Source organism: Schistocerca nitens, chromosome 10 (genome assembly GCF_023898315.1).
Source record: "Schistocerca nitens isolate TAMUIC-IGC-003100 chromosome 10, iqSchNite1.1, whole genome shotgun sequence".
Taxonomy (NCBI): Eukaryota; Metazoa; Arthropoda; class Insecta; order Orthoptera; family Acrididae; genus Schistocerca; species Schistocerca nitens.
Genome location: NC_064623.1, coordinates 188878119 through 188894811, shown reverse-complemented (window position 1 = coordinate 188894811; position 16693 = coordinate 188878119). Strand labels below are relative to the sequence as shown.

Genomic DNA, 16693 nt, shown 5'->3' with positions numbered 1-16693 from the left:
ACTCGCGCTCAAAACCGGCCAGTTGTTAAGCCATGGTTTAGAGTAATGGAATGTATAGATTGTATGTGGTTTTTGCCGTGTTCCTATAGGTCAAAAATTTTCATCGTGGACCCTTGTGCCACAACTAATCATTCGGCTTTAAAACGCACTAATTTCTGGTAAGATTAGCGTCCCGTATGACTATCAATTAATTACCAGGGGAACCATTCCATTGTTGCGGAGTGAATGTAAAATAATCGTGTTTCGCTTATGGACAACCATCCATAACGTGTTGGACAGTCATGAAACATGTTCGTCTTTGCACGCGAAATCAAAACATAAAATTTACACTGATCAGCCACAACATTATGACCACCCAGCTAATAGCCAGTATGTGCACCTTTGTCACAGGCAACAGCGGCTCGCGTCGTGGCATGGAAGCAAAGGGGCCTTGGTACGTATCTGGAGAAAGGTGGCACCACATCTGCACACACAAATCACCAAATTCCCGTAAACTGTGGGGAAGGGGGCGATGAGCTTTGACGCCATGTTCAGTCACATTCCAGATGTGTCCGATCAGGTACAGATCTGGCGAGTTGGGAGCCTGCACCTCAACTGGAACTCGCCACTGTGTTCTTCGACCCACTTTTTTTTTTTAATGAACTCCTGGCCTTGTGACATAGTGCATTATCTTGCTGAAAAATGCCACTCCCGTCGGGAAGCATGATCATCATGAAGGTGTGTACCTCATCTGCGACCAGAACGATACTCCATGGCCATCATGGTGCCTTGCACGAGCTCATAGGTGCCCACGTGAATGTTCCCCAGTGCATAATGGATCCACCGTCGGCGTGTCTCATCCCACAGTACGGGTGTCAAGGACTGTTCCTGTGGAGGACGACTGATTCGCGCCCTCTAAAAAATGGTTCAAACGGCTCTGAGCACTGTAGGACTTAACATCTGAGGTCATCAGTCCCCTAGAACGTAGAAGTACTTAAACCCAACTACCCTAAGGACATCACACACACCCATGCCCGAGGCAGGTTTCGAACCTGCGACCGTAGCACCAGCGCGGTTCCGGACTGAAGCGCCTAGAACCACTCGGCCACACCGGCCAGCATGGACTGTGTCTGATACAATATCCAGAGTTAACGTCTATCTTGAGGAGTTCTTTTTTTGATGTGTGTACGTACACGTTTCCACCGAAGGACAGCCGTATATAGAAAACAAGACAGAAAAGTTCATTCGTATCCAGATACACCAAGAAAACGATTTGACATCCACATAATGATTAGTACACGAAATTCATAAAAAAGAGACAGGTTCTAGGGGACTGATGACCTTAGAAGTTAAGTCCCATAGTGCTGACAAGGGAACCTCCCCATCGCACCCCCCTCAGATTTAGTTGTAAGTTGGCACAGTGGATAGGCCTTGAAAAACTGAACACAGATCAATCGAGAAAACAGGAAGAAGTTGTGTGGAACTATGAAAAAAATTAGTAAAATATACAAACTGAGTAGTCCATGCGAAGATAGGCAACATCATGGACACTGGGAGTCAAGGAGTGCCGTGGTCCCGTGGTTAGCAAGAGCAGCTACGGAGTGAGAGGTCCTAGGTTCAAGTCTTCCCTTGAGTGAAAAGTTTAATTTTTTATTTTCTGTGACAAACTCTTATGTTTTCATCACTTTTCTGGGAGTGATTATCACATCCACAAGAAAACCCAAATCGGGCAAGGTAGAAGAATCTTTTTACCCATTCGCCAAATGTACAAGTTAGGTGGGTCGACAACATATTCCTGTCATATGACGCACACGCCGTCACCAGTGTCGTATAGAATATATCAGACGTGTTTTCCTGTGGAGGAATCGGTTGACCTATGACCTTGCGATCAAATGTTTTCGGTTCCCATTGGAGAGGCACGTCCTTTCGTCTACTAATCGCACGGTTTTGCGGTGCGGTCGCAAAACACAGACAGCAAACTTATTGCAGTGAACAGAGACGTGAATGAACGAACGGACAGATCATAACTTTGCGAAAATAAATAAAGTAAAATTTTGAGTCGAGGGAAGACTTGAACCAAGGACCTCTCGTTCCGCAGCTACTCACGCTAACGACGGGACCACGGAACTCCTGATCTCTTAATTTCCCTGTTGTTGCCTATCTTGCGCATGGACTACTCAGTTTGTATATTTTACTAATTTTTTTCATAGTTCCACACAAGTTCTTCCTGTTTTCTCGATTGATCTGTGTTCAGTTTTTCAAGGCCTATCCACTGTGCCAACTTATAACTAAATCTGAGGGGGGTGCGATGGGGAGGTTCCCTTGTGAGAGCCATTTTTGAACACAGTCCATTTGACTGTTCAGAGATGTCACTAATCCCGCCCAAGCCGGCCGCCACGGCCGAGCGGTTCTAGACGTTTCAGTCCGGAACCGCGTGACTCCTCTAGTCGCAGGTTCGAATCCTGCCTCGGGCATGGATGTGTGTGATGTCCTTAGGGTAGTTCAGTTTAAGTACTTCTACGTTTTGAGGGGACTGATGACGCCAGATGTTAAGTGCCATAGTGCTCAGAGCCATTTGAACCAAACCCGCCCAAAGATGTAAATTACCGTGCATGAGCAGCGCCTCATAGGCGGAGGGGGTGCGCCAGCCGGTCAGTTCCAGTCATTCCACCAGGAAGGAGGTACACGGTTCTTGTCGCCTGCGGTTCGATCGCGTCCGCATTGTTACTTTGTGCCAGGAAGGGCTCTCAATAAGAGAAGTGTTCACGCGTCTCGGAGCGAACCAAAGCGATGTTGTTCGGGCATACCGATAGACACGGTCGACTACATGCCTCGCTCGGGCCGTCCATGGAGTACTACTGCAGTGGATGACCGCTGCCTGCGGATTATGGCTCGGAGGAACCCTGACAGCAACGCCACCATGTTGAATAATGCTTTTCGTGCAGCTACAGGACGTCGTGATACGACTCAAACCGTGCGCGGTGCGCTGCACGATGCGCAACTTCACTCTCGACGTCTATGGCAAGGTCCATCTTCGCAACCGCGACACCATGTTGTGTGGTACAAATGGCCCAACAACATGTCGAATGAAGCGCTCAGGATTGGCATCATGTTTCCACCGATGAGTGTCGCATTTGCCTCCAACCAGACGATCCTCGGAGACGTGTTTGGAGGCAACCCAGTCAGTCTGAACGCTTTAGAAACACTGTCCAGCGAGTGGAGGAAGGTGGAGGTTCCCTGCTATTTTGGGGTAGCATTATGTAGTGCAGACGTACACCGCTGGTGGTCACGGAAGTTGCCGTAACTGCCATCCTTCGACCGATAGTGCAACCATAACGGCAGCATACTGGCGAGGCATTCGTCTTCATGGACGACAGTTCGCTCCCCCATCGTGCAAATCTAGTGAATGCTCTCCTTCAGGATAACCACATCGCTCGACTAGAGTGGCCAGCATGTTCTCCAGACATGAACCCTATCGAACATGACTGGGATAGATTGAAAAGGGCTGTTTATGTGCGACGTGACCCACTAACCACTCTGAGAGATCTACGCCGAATCGTGGTACAATGTGGACCAACAGTGCGTTGATGAACTTCTGGATGATATGCCACGATGGATACAGATATGCATCTGTGCAAGAGGACGTGCTATTGAGTGTTAGAGGTACAGGTGTGTACAGAAATCTGGACAACCACCTTTGGAGGTCTCGCTGTATGGTGGTACAACATGCAATGTGTGACAAACTGCCTATTGGCTTCTGTCTCGGGTTCTTCGGCCGACGTTCATCTAATGATTTTTCTGACGTTTCGCCAGCACGAGTGGCTGGCATTGTCAAAGATTCACCCTCCATTGCCGGTGGTGAACTGGAGCCATACGCACTGGACTCGGCGACTTGCAAACCTAAGGTGTGGTACAGGTACGTCGATGATACTTTCGTGGTGTGGAGCCATGGTGAAGAACAGCTCAGTGACTTCCTAAGACACTTGAACAGCCTCCATGCCAACATAACATTTACCATGGAAGTAGACAAGAAACTGCCATTTCTAGATGTGCTGGTCACAAGGGACGGCGAAACCCTGGGACACAGCGTGTATCGAAAAGCGACACACACGGACCGATACCTGCACAAACTGTCAAACCACCACCCGAGCCAGAAAAGAGGCATGATTAGTACGCACGTAACGAGAGCAGGACGAATATGTGAGGCGCAACACCTCAAACGAGAAATGCAACACCTGGAAACTGTCCTGAGGAGCAATGGCTACTCCACAAATTATATTAGAAGTGTAACAGAGCCAAACACTCGGCGAAGTAAGGAACCAGAAAAAGAAATGTCTGGTACGGCCTTTCTGCCATACATTCCCAGAGTGACGGACAGAATCGGCCGTATATTGCGCAAACATGGCGTAAAGACGATTTTCAAACCGACAAGGAAGATCAAAGAGTGTCTTAGATCGGCGAAGGAGAAAAGAGACCCACTTGCAATGTCGGGAATATACCGTATACCATGCACGTGCGGAAAAGTTTATGTCGGAATGACTGGACGATCCATCAACACCAGGATCAAAGAGCATAAGCGACATTGCAGGTTGGGGCAGGTGGAGAAATCGGCCGTGGCAGAGCACGCACTGAAAGAGACCGACCACGTAACAAAATTCGCCGACACGGAAGTTCTGGCTGTAGAGAAGCATTATCACACGCGCTTGTTCAGAGAAGCTGTAGAAATACAAAAACACGCGAACAGTTTGAACAAGAAAGAGGAAAGCCTTCAGGTCAACGGATCCTGGCTTCCCGTACTGCAGCGAACGACCGTCGCAGGTAGCAAGAGGAGAACCGCACCGGAAATGACCGCGGAGAAGCCGTCGGACGTTGGCGCGCCAGGTACATATAGTCTGCGCCCGCGAGCTCGGCTCCAGTTCACCACCGGCAATGGAGGGTGAAGCTTTGACAATGCCAGCCACTCGTGCTGGCGAAACGTCAGAAAAATCATTAGATGAACGTCGGCCGAAGAACCCGAGACAGAAGCCAATAGGCAGTTTGTCAACAAGTGGCCACGAAAGCCTCAACAATTTTGTATGCAATGTGTGGTTTTCATGAGCAATAAAAAGGCGGAAATGATGTTTATGTTGATCTCTGTGATACAAAACTTTTTTGATGTGTGTATATTCCCATTGTGTTGTATTGTAGCAGTTAGGCATATTGTTTTCAGGCTACTAATTAATGAACGATGAAAAAGTTTCAGTTCCAAGGACGTACAGTCTCGAATCGATATGCCAATCAGGCGAAATCGCGGTGACATTGAGGTAATCACCTCACCGACGCACCAGGTTGGACATACCGGTTTGGTAAAAAGTGTGACCTGCTGTGTCAAAAAGTCCGTAACTGGCTGCTGCACATACCTGTATTTCGCCTGTATCAGCTTCAGAGAGTGCAAGGTCTCACTGGAGCAAATTTTCTGTCGAGTAAAGTTCGTTGTACTTGCTTATTGGGGATGTGTGCTCAGGACCAACAATTTCCGTGTGCCATACTTTTGACTGAAGAAGAAAAGTGACCCAGGAATGGAGTACAGAATTATCACAATGCTCACCGGTGGTGGGGTGAGAATCCTTCTGCCATTTTGGAAACAAGATGTCAACAAAAGTATAGCATTAATGTATGTGCTAACATAATTGGAGACGATTAATTGGACGCTGCATTTTGCACGAAACATTTAGTGGAACAATATACAGCGATTTTTAATATCTTGGTGGAAAACGTTTCACTGCACTTACGTCAGAACATGTGAATCATACACGATGGGGTATCATTTTATTTGGTTCAGCAAGGAAAAACAATTGTAAATCAGTGTTTCGCAAACAAATGGGCAGTTAGTGGGGCTGCACCATCATGGCCTGTTCGATCTCCCGAGCTGAGTCCATTACATTTTTGTTTTTCGAGACATGTAGAGGACATAGTGTGCTCAAGACATATTGCGAATGTTGGCATTCTTCGCCAACGTGTCCAAAGATTTCTGCGCATACTGCATGCACCTGGAATGTGGGAGCGAGGAAGACAGAACACGATGCGGCGTTTAGGCGCGTGTGTTAGAGTTAATGGTAGACACTTTGAGCATTTCATTTAACCATCAGAAGACAACGTTTGAAAATACCTGTAGAACCGAAAAGGAAATTGGAGAAATAACAGAAATGAAGCAAACTTCTAATAAGAAAAATGTCTGTAACCAAGAAAATAAAAATTACAGTAAGATATGTAACTACTTTTTTGCTACTTTTTGTTCTATATACAGGTTTATTCTAAATAGTGCACCCATTTCCAAAATTTCGTATTTATTCAAGTACATATTCAAAATGAACAAGCTTTATACCAATGAAAAGAGGAAGTTGCAAAGTTTTTTTTTTCGTAATGTTTGATATTTAGTTAATAAAATAAATAATGTGTAATTAATAAGTTTTTAATAATTAGAAATGTGATAAATGTTATAAATGTCCAATGTGGCCACTGTTGGCTGGACGGAAAACATCCACGCGGTAGCCAAACTCGTCCAGGAGGCCACTGACAGCGTCGATGTTCCGACACTCCAGCGGGTCATCAAAAATTTCGCTATTCGTCTGCGCCACATCATCGCCAATGATGGTAGGCATATCGAACATGTCGTAACCTAAATCCGAATATCTTGTGACATTTACATGTTGAGCAAAGTGTGTGCACGCTGTAGTTTGTAACTAATTAACTTTTTTCCATGTTGTTCAATATACACTCCTGGAAATTGAAATAAGAACACCGTGAATTCATTGTCCCAGGAAGGGGAAACTTTATTGACACATTCCTGGGGTCAGATACATCACATGATCACACTGACAGAACCACAGGCACATAGACACAGGCAACAGAGCATGCACAATGTCGGCACTAGTACAGTGTATATCCACCTTTCGCAGCAATGCAGGCTGCTATTCTCCTATGGAGACGATCGTAGAGATGCTGGATGTAGTCCTGTGGAACGGCTTGCCATGCCATTTCCACCTGGCGCCTCAGTTGGACCAGCGTTCGTGCTGGACGTGCAGACCGCGTGAGACGACGCTTCATCCAGTCCCAAACATGCTCAATGGGGGACAGATCCGGAGATCTTGCTGGCCAGGGTAGTTGACTTACACCTTCTAGAGCACGTTGGGTGGCACGGGGTACATGCGGACGTGCATTGTCCTGTTGGAACAGCAAGTTCCCTTGCCGGTCTAGGAATGGTAGAACGATGGGGTCGATGACGGTTTGGATGTACCGTGCACTATTCAGTGTCCCCTCGACGATCACCAGTGGTGCACGGCCAGTGTAGGAGATCGCTCCCCACACCATGATGCCGGGTGTTGGCCCTGTGTGCCTCGGTCGTATGCAGTCCTGATTGTGGCGCTCACCTGCACGGCGCCAAACACGCATACGACCATCATTGGCACCAAGGCAGAAGCGACTCTCATCGCTGAAGACGACACGTCTCCATTCGTCCCTCCATTCACGCCTGTCGCGACACCACTGGAGGCGGGCTGCACGATGTTGGGGCGTGAGCGGAAGACGGCCTAACGGTGTGCGGGACCGTAGCCCAGCTTCATGGAGACGGTTGCGAATGGTCCTCGCCGATACCCCAGGAGCAACAGTGTCCCTAATTTGCTGGGAAGTGGCGGTGCGGTCCCCTACGGCACTGCGTAGGATCCTACGGTCTTGGCGTGCATCCGTGCGTCGCTGCGGTCCGGTCCCAGGTCGACGGGCACGTGCACCTTCCGCCGACCACTGGCGACAACATCGATGTACTGTGGAGACCTCCCGCCCCACGTGTTGAGCAATTCGGCGGTACGTCCACCCGGCCTTTCGCATGCCCACTATACGCCCTCGCTCAAAGTCCGTCAACTGCACATACGGTTCACGTCCACGCTGTCGCGGCATGCTACCAGTGTTAAAGACTGCGATGGAGCTCCGTATGCCACGGCAAACTGGCTGACACTGACGGCGGCGGTGCGCAATGGCTAGCGCCATTCGACGGCCAACACCGCGGTTCCTGGTGTGTCCGCTGTGCCGTGCGTGTGATCATTGCTTGTACAGCCCTCTCGCAGTGTCCGGAGCAAGTATGGTGGGTCTGACACACCGGTGTCAATGTGTTCTTTTTTCCATTTCCAGGAGTGTATATCACCCTGTATCTTCGGTTATAACAATCTTTACGCAAGTAATTCTTCAGACTTTCCCTGTGATCTGTTGGCATCTTGAAGCGTCGGGAATTCTGACACATATTAAAGTAGTTCGTGCAGGATCTTTCGACAACGTGGCTCGTTATCTTCATCAGGTGCTACCTGAGACAGATAAGGCAAGGATCGAGGAAGTTCTCTGGAGAATCGGCGAGGAAAGGAATGTATGGAATCACTGACAAGAAGAAGGGTCACGATGGTAGAACATCTGTTAAGACGCAGAGGGTAAAAACTGTGGAGGAAGACTGAGACGGGACTACATACATCAAGTAACTGAGGACGTTGGTTTCAAGTGCCGCTCCGAGATGAAAAGGTTAGCACAGTAGAGCAATTCGTGGCCAGTCAGAAGATTGATGACAAACCCCGCCATCATCAGTTCCAGTCATTCTGTCTGCAGTCCGATACCGCTAGCAGCGTCTTCAGTCCAACGCACCAGGTCGGGTGCTGATGTTCCGTCTTTGGTCCAGTGCACCTGCCTACAGGCTGGTGTTCCGTATTCTGCCCATTGCGGTTCGAGGAGTTACCTCTGTGGTTCGTTCCTACTGGAGACACGCTTAGGCGTTCCTTCTTCGGTCCTGTGCCCCAGTCGGCCGCGGTGGTCTAGCGGATCTAGGCGCTCAGTCCGGAACCGCGCGACTGCTACGGTCGCAGGTTCGAGTCCTGCCTCGGGCATGGATGTGTGTGATGTCCTTAGGTTAGTTAGGTTTAAGTAGTTCTAAGTTGTAGGGGACTGATGACCACAGATGTTAAGTTCAATAGTGCTCAGAGCCATCCTGTGCCCCAGATCCAGCGCTGGTATTCCCTCCTAAGTCCACTGCACCAGTCCACCTGCTGGTGCTCCGGTACCGTCCGGAACATATACAGGGTGGTCCATTCATAGTGACCGGGCCAAATATCTCACGAAATAAGCAACAAACGAAAAAACTACAAAGAACGAAACTCTTCTAGATTGAAGGGGGAAACCAGATGGAGCTATGGTTGGCCCGCTAGATGGTGGATATCAACTGCGTTTTTTTTTTAATAGCAACGCCCATTTTTTATTACATACTCGAGTAGTACGTAAAGAAATATGAATGTTTTAGTTGGACCTTTTTATCGCTTTGTGGTAGATGGCGCTGTAATAGTCACAAACGTATAAGTACGTGTTATCACGTAACATTCCGCCAGTGCGGACGGTATTTGCTTCGTGATACATTACCCGCGTTAAAATGGACCGTTTACCAGTTGCGGAAAAGGTCGACATCATGGTGATGTATGGCTATTGTGATCCAAATGCCCAATGGGCGTGTGCTATGTATGCTGCTCTGTATCCTGGACGACATCATCCAAGTGTTCGGACTGTTCGCCGGATAGCTACGTTATTGAAGGAAACAGGAAGTGTTCAGCCACATGTGAAACGTCAACCACGACCTGCAACAAATGATGATGCCCAAGTAGGTGTTTTAGCTGCTGTCGCGGCTAATTCGTACATCAATAGCAGACAAATTGTGCGAGAATCGGAAATCTCAAAAACGACGGTGTTGAGAATGCTACATAAACATCGATTGCACCTTTGCCATATTTCTGTGCACCAGCAATTGCATGGCGACGACTTTGAACGTCGTGTACAGTTCTGCCACTGAGCACAAGAGAAATTACGGAACGATGACAGATTTTTTGCACGCGTTCTATTTAGCGACGAAGCATCATTCACCAACAGTGGTAACGTAAACCGGCATAATATGCACTATTTGGCAACGGAAAATCCACTATGGCTGCGACAAGTGGAACATTAGTGACCTTGGCGGGTTAATGTATGGTGCGGCATTATGGGAGGAAGGATAATTGGCCCCCATTTTATCGATGGCAATCTAAATGGTGCAATGTATGATCATTTCCTACGTAATGTTCTACCGATGTCACTACAAGATGTTTCACTGCATGACAGAATGGCGATGTACTTCCAACATAGCTCGCGTGCGGTTAAAGCGGTATTGAATAGCATATTTCATGACAGGTGGATTGGTCATCGAAGCACCATACCATGGCTCGCACATTCACCGGATGTGATTTCTTTCTGTGGGAAAGTTGACGGATATTTGCTATCGTGATCCACCGACAACGCCTGACAACATGCGTCAGCGCATTGTCAATGCATGTGCGAACATTACGGAAGGCGAACTACTCGCTGTTGAGAGGAATGTCGTTACACGTATTGCCAAATGCACTGAGGTTGACGGACGTCATTTTGAGCATTTGTTGCATTAATGTGGTACTTACAGGTAATGACGCTGTAACAGCATGCGTTCTCAGAAAAAGTTCACAAAGGTACATGTATCACACTGGAACAACCGAAATAAAATGTTCAAACGTACCTACTTCCTATCTTTTAAATTAAAAAACCTACCTGTTACCAAATATTCGTCTAAAATTGTAAGCCATATGTTTGTATCTATTACAGCGAAAAAAGTGGTCCAACGAAAACATTCATATTTCTTCACGTACTACACGAATATGTAATAAAAATGGGGGTTGCTATTTAAAAAAACGCAGTTGATATCCGTTTGACCTATGGCAGCGCCATCTAGCGGACCAACCATAGCGTCATCTCGTTTTCCCCTTCAATCTAGAAGGGTTTCGTTCTTTGTAGTTTTTTCGTTTGACGGTTATTTCGTGAGATATTTGGTCCGGTCACGATCAATGGATCACCCTGTATAGGTATTGCCTCTGCAGTCCACTCACACTAGAAGCGCCTTCCAACGTTCCATTATCGATCCAGTCTACTAGTTCGTTACTCATGCGCACAGCCTTTGGACGGAAGCCTTTTTATGGTCCATAATGGATATTAGTCGCCCTTTTAAGGGGCTCCGGAAAGGCTCAAAATCATGAAAAGTTCAATTTTTACTTTTTTGCGTTTTCTGGATCTGCAGACTATTACCTTTTAATAGATATATAATTTATTCAATTCCGAAGACTACAACTATTTTTAATTTTTTTTAAATGTGTTCTACATGGGCATGATCCACTGTGGCGCTGTTAAACAGCTGTCAAATGGTGTTATTATTAACGTCCGTGTTCATCAGGTACATTTTAGTGATGTGAGATAAAGTATGTGCTGTGGCTAACCTGTGATGGTTCAATATATATCGCTGGTGTGAGTGTCGATTGTTTCATGTTTATTTACTCTGTCGTTATCTCGAAAATATTCGTAATTAATTCTGTTTCTTGAGTCTCTGTTTTGTTGAAGTATAATAATGAGTAAAAGTAAAGTTATTAGAAATCCTCTGAAGGCCTTTAAGAAAAGGAGAAATGTTGGAAAGCCAAAGGTATTTAGAAATATGGGAATGAAGATAGGTTCTAACATGGTACGAGCGATGCTTGCTTTAGACAAGGAACGCCTTCGGGCTGCAGACAGGGCTGTAAAGAGTCTAGAAATACAAGCAAGAGTAAACAGGAGGAGGAACAAGAGGAAGCTGGAGGAGGAGTTTGCAGAGGATGAAGATAATCCATCCTATGGACCTGGAATGCACTAAAAAGTTAATCCAATTTTTGTCGCTCGATTCCGAAAACTTTTATTTTCTCATACTAATTACATGTTTTCTAAGGATCTTCCAAACATATTTGTTTCAAACTTTCAGTAAATGTTACACAGTACCTTCTGCATAATTTAACACAGCCTTTTTCCAAAAAACTGTATATTTTTGAATATATAAATAAAAAATTGCAAAAAAGTGTTGTGAATTTTCATTACAATTGAAAAAAAATCATCTTTAATAACTGAACTAAAATTTTTTAAAATCCCTGTGTTAAGTTGTAGCCCGTATTCCAATAAATAATCTGTAAAAAGTTCAACTTCCTACCTCAAATACTTTGTGAGGAAAGATGTAATTTATAAGCGTTATTTTAACATTGTAAGTATAGGGCGTTCCGGAGCCCCTTAAAGGAGCGCGCTAGTCGCTTTGGAGCGCTAGAGCTGGTGTAGAGTTGTTTACCAGGTGGTCATGTGACCCTACACTAGTGACGTAAGACAGTAAAGCAGTGGGTAGGTAGATTGGAAGAAATGAGCTAACGTATTTGGACTTCGCTGCTACGAATCAGCAGTGGATGGTCACGTGACTGTCTGTGGCCAGCTGCAGAGCTCAAAGTTGCGCCAGTAACTGGAGTAACTGCCGTGTTGTCCTGCGAGTTTATACGCTACAAGGAAGTCGGTTTTACTCACCAAGGAGAATCTGGTGCGCCGGCTCAAGATGGCCGAGCAGAGGAAGGCGATGACGGTGGAGGAGAGCATGGCCAGGTAGGTGTTGACCATGCAGCGCGACACCTCGGCCATGCCCGGGGACGTGGCAGCGTTCATGGTGGGCCACAGACACCACAGGAAGACGGTGCCTGCAACCAGACGCATGGTAGTAGTCTCATTCTGACGTCACGCGCATTATCGACAACCGCAAGAATTGCTGTCAACATTCGACGCGGACCTCTCTCGCATGGGTAACAGCTAACACACGTCGTTAGTAGCAGAAATATACCAACCGCAAGTGCCATTGGTTTGCAGGAAGTCTTATGAGACAGTGTTGCGCGCGAAATACTTGTGACAAGGAAAAATACGAATGTTATTTGAATACATGGGGTCTGTACTTTCGGACATGTCCGAAACAACAGACACCACGCATTTTTATAATGATTCGCCTCGAAGGGCAATGAATCCATCACTTTCAGTGTGAGTTCACCATTACGTTCGACCTCTTGCGGGAATCTCAAAGGGGCGAGCGTGGAGGATACATGTGGGGAGTTATGGATAGGTAGCGCTAGGTTGGAATTTGGGTCGGCCAAGGGGATTACCGAGATAGAATGCCCAGTTACGATACGCAACGCGAAAGCCAAGTAACCAGAAACTCCTGGATTCGAATACCGGCCTGATTCTACATAAAGTCCCAATGAGGTTTACCGCTTACATTAATACCTCCTTCCTGTTCTTTCTCTCCTCCCCCCTTCCACATTCAATTTATACAGGGTGATTCAAAAAGAATACCACAACTTTAGGAATTTAAAACTCTGCAACGACAAAAGGCAGAGCTAAGCACTATCTGTCGGCGAATTAAGGGAGCTATAAAGTTTCATTTAGTTGTACATTTGTTCGCTTGAGGCGCTGTTGACTAGGCGTCAGCGTCAGTTGATGCTAAGATGGCGACCGCTCAACAGAAAGCTTTTTGTGTTATTGAGTACGGCAGAAGTGAATCGACGACAGTTGCTCAGCGTGCATTTCGAACGAAGTATGGTGTTAAACCTCATGATAGGTGGTGTATTAAACGTTGGTATAAACAGTTTACAGAGAATGGGTGTTTGTGCAAAGGGAAAAGTTCTGGACGGCCGAGAACGAGTGACGAAAATGTAGCACGCATCCAGCAAGCATTTGTTCGCAGCCCAGGAAAATCGACTCGCAGAGCTAGCAGAGAGCTGCAAATTCCACAATCAACTGTATGGAGAGTCCTACGAAAAAGGTTAGTTATGAAACCTGAACGTCAACTACCCGAGGCGATGGATCGGCCGCCAGGCAGCCCGTGACAGAGCACTTCATCACTGGCCTCCAAGAACCCCTGATCTTACCCCCTGCGATTTTTTCTTATGGAGGTATGTTAAGGATATGGTGTTTCGGCCACCTCTCCCAGCCACCATTGATGATTTGAAACGAGAAATAACAGCAGCTATCCAAACTGTTACGCCTGATATGCTACAGAGAGTGTGGAACGAGTTGGAGTATCGGGTTGATATTGCTCGTGTGTCTGGAGGGGGCCATATTGAACATCTCTGAACTTGTTTTTGAGTGAATAAAACCTTTTTAAATACTCTTTGTAATGATGTATAACAGAAGGTTATATTATGTTTCTTTCATTAAATACACATTTTTAAAGTTGTGGTATTCTTTTTGAATCACCCTGTATAATATGAATATGATTGTTCTTCGTTTCACTCGCAACAATTTAAGCTGTCCTCTTAGATTCCTGCCTAGCTACACACACACACACACCCAGAAATAGCCACAATTTCGGGAATAAGAGTTATACACCACTGACCATTAAAATTGCTGCACCAAGAAGAAATGCAGATGATAAACGGGTATTCATTTGACAAATGTATTATACTAGAACTGACATGTGATTACATTTTCACGCAGTTTGGGTGCATAGATCCTGAGAAATCAGTACCCAGAACAACCATCTCTGGCCGTAATAACGGCCTTGATACGACTGGGCATTGAGTCAAACAGAGCTTGGATGGCGTGTACAGGTACAGCTGCCCATGCAGCTTCAACACGATACCACAGTTCATCAAGAGTAGTAACTGGCGTATCGTGACGAGCCAGTTGCTCGGCCACCATTAACCAGATGTTTTCAGTTGGTGAGAGATGTGGAAAATGTGCTGGCCAGGGCAGAAGTCGAACATTTTCTGTATGCAGAAAGACCCGTACAGGACCTGCAACATGCGGTCGTGCATTATCCTGCTGATATGCAGGGTTTCGCAGGGATCGAATGAAGGGTAGAGCCACGGGTCGTAGCACATCTGAAATGTAACGTCCACTGTTCAAAGTGGCGTCAATGCGAACAAGAGGCGACCGAGACGTGTAACCAATGGCACCCCATACCATCACGCCGGGTGATACGGCAGTATGGCGATGACAAATACACGCTTCCAATCTGCGTTCACCACGATGTCGCCAAACACGGATGCGACCATCATGATGCTATAAACAGAACCTGGATTCATCCGAAAAAATGCCGTTATGCCATTTGTGCACACAGGTTTGTCGTTGAGAACACCATAGCAGGCGCTCGTGTCCGTGATGCATCGTGAAGGGTAACCGCAGCCATGGTCTCCGAGCTGATAGTCCATACTGCTGCAAACGTCGTCGAACTGTTCGTGCAGATGGTTATTGTCTTGCAAACGTTCGCATCTGTTGACTCAGGGATCGAGACGTGGCTGCACGATCCGTTACAGCCATGCGGATAAGTTGCCTGTCATCTCGACTGCTAGTGATACAAGGCCGTTGGGATCCAGCACGGCGTTCCGTATTACCCTCCTGAACCCACCGATTCCATATTCTGCTAACAGTCATTGGATCTCGACCAACGCGAGAAGCAATGTCGCGATACGATAAACCGCAATCGCGATGGCTACAATCCGACCTTTATCAAAGCCGGAAACGTCATGGTACGCGTTTCTCCTCCTTACACGAGACATCACAACAACGTTTCACCAAGCAACGCCGGTCAACTGCTGTTTGTGTATGAGAAATCGGTTGGAAACTTTCCTCATGTCAGCACGTTGTAGGTATCGCCACCGGCGCCAACCTTGTGTGAATGCTCTGAAAAGCTAATCATTTGCATATCTCAGCATCTTCTTCCTGTCGGTTCAATTTCGCGTCTGTGGCACATCATCTTCGTGATGTAGCAATTTTAATGGGCAGTAGTGTATATATTTGTGGGATGGAAGTTTCAGTCTCAACAATTAAAGCTGTCCTTTTAAATTCCTGCCTGAGCGCGTGAAATTGGCACATAGTGGGAAATAAACAGCCAAACACTTGCTTCAGCCTTCGTTCTATAATCAGAGGCAAATTTTAAACGACATCGAATACGCAGAACATCGTGTGTATTGAACCGGTGACCTAGAAGCGACGGAGAAGCTTTGTCCCGCCACAGCCCTCAGTGGTTCACAACCCCACTACAGGCTACGGCATTCCACCCACCCCACCGCCGCCCCACACCGAACCCAGGGGTATTGTGCCGTTCGGCCCCCAATGAACCACCCGGGAACGTCTTGTACCAGACGAGTGAAACCCCAAATGTTTGCGTGGTAGAGTAATTATGGTGTATGCGTACGTGGAGACTGTTTGCGCAGCAATCGCCGACGTAGTGTAACTGAGGCGGAATAAGGGGAACCAGACCGAATTCGCCGAGGCAGATGGAAAACCGCCTTAAAAACCATCCACAGGCTGGCCGGCGTATTAAAGTAAACGTCGACAAGTGCGAAGCAGTTCTGTTCACACGCAGACCGAAACTACCGCGCAAACACCAACACTGTAGACCGATAACACTACATACACGCCCAATACGTTTCCGAGAGAAAGTCAGATACCTTGGTGTCTGGCTGGACCGGAAACTTACATGGGGGGACCACATCGAATACGTTGCCAACCGAGCGCACGCGAGGCTCAAACACCTCTACCCAATGCTCAACAGGGAAAGCACACTGAATAGGAGGGTGTCGAGGTCCTTATACACGACACTGATTAGACCTCTGATGACGTACGCAGCTCCCGTCTGGGGATATGCAGCTCCCACACGACTGCGCCGCCTGCAGATCATACAGAAGAAGGTGCTACGAATCATTAGCAATGCTCCACGCTACACACGCACCGTGGATCTTCACCATGAATACCGCGTGTATTCAAAAAACACGCCACACGACTATACAGGAACTCGAGACACTCGAACAACCCTTTCATCCTCACT

At 47.0% G+C, this 16693-nt stretch overlaps 1 protein-coding gene across 1 annotated transcript in view; it reads right to left on the bottom strand.

Annotated features, from left to right (window-relative positions):
• LOC126209984 (ammonium transporter Rh type A-like) overlaps positions 1-16693 on the bottom strand; it is a 169844-nt gene that overhangs the window by 67314 nt on the left and 85837 nt on the right. Inside the window, exon 5 of the mRNA XM_049939094.1 lies at positions 12406-12572. Within this exon, the coding sequence (XP_049795051.1) occupies positions 12406-12572 (167 nt within the window). The remainder of the gene's footprint in view (positions 1-12405; positions 12573-16693) is intronic.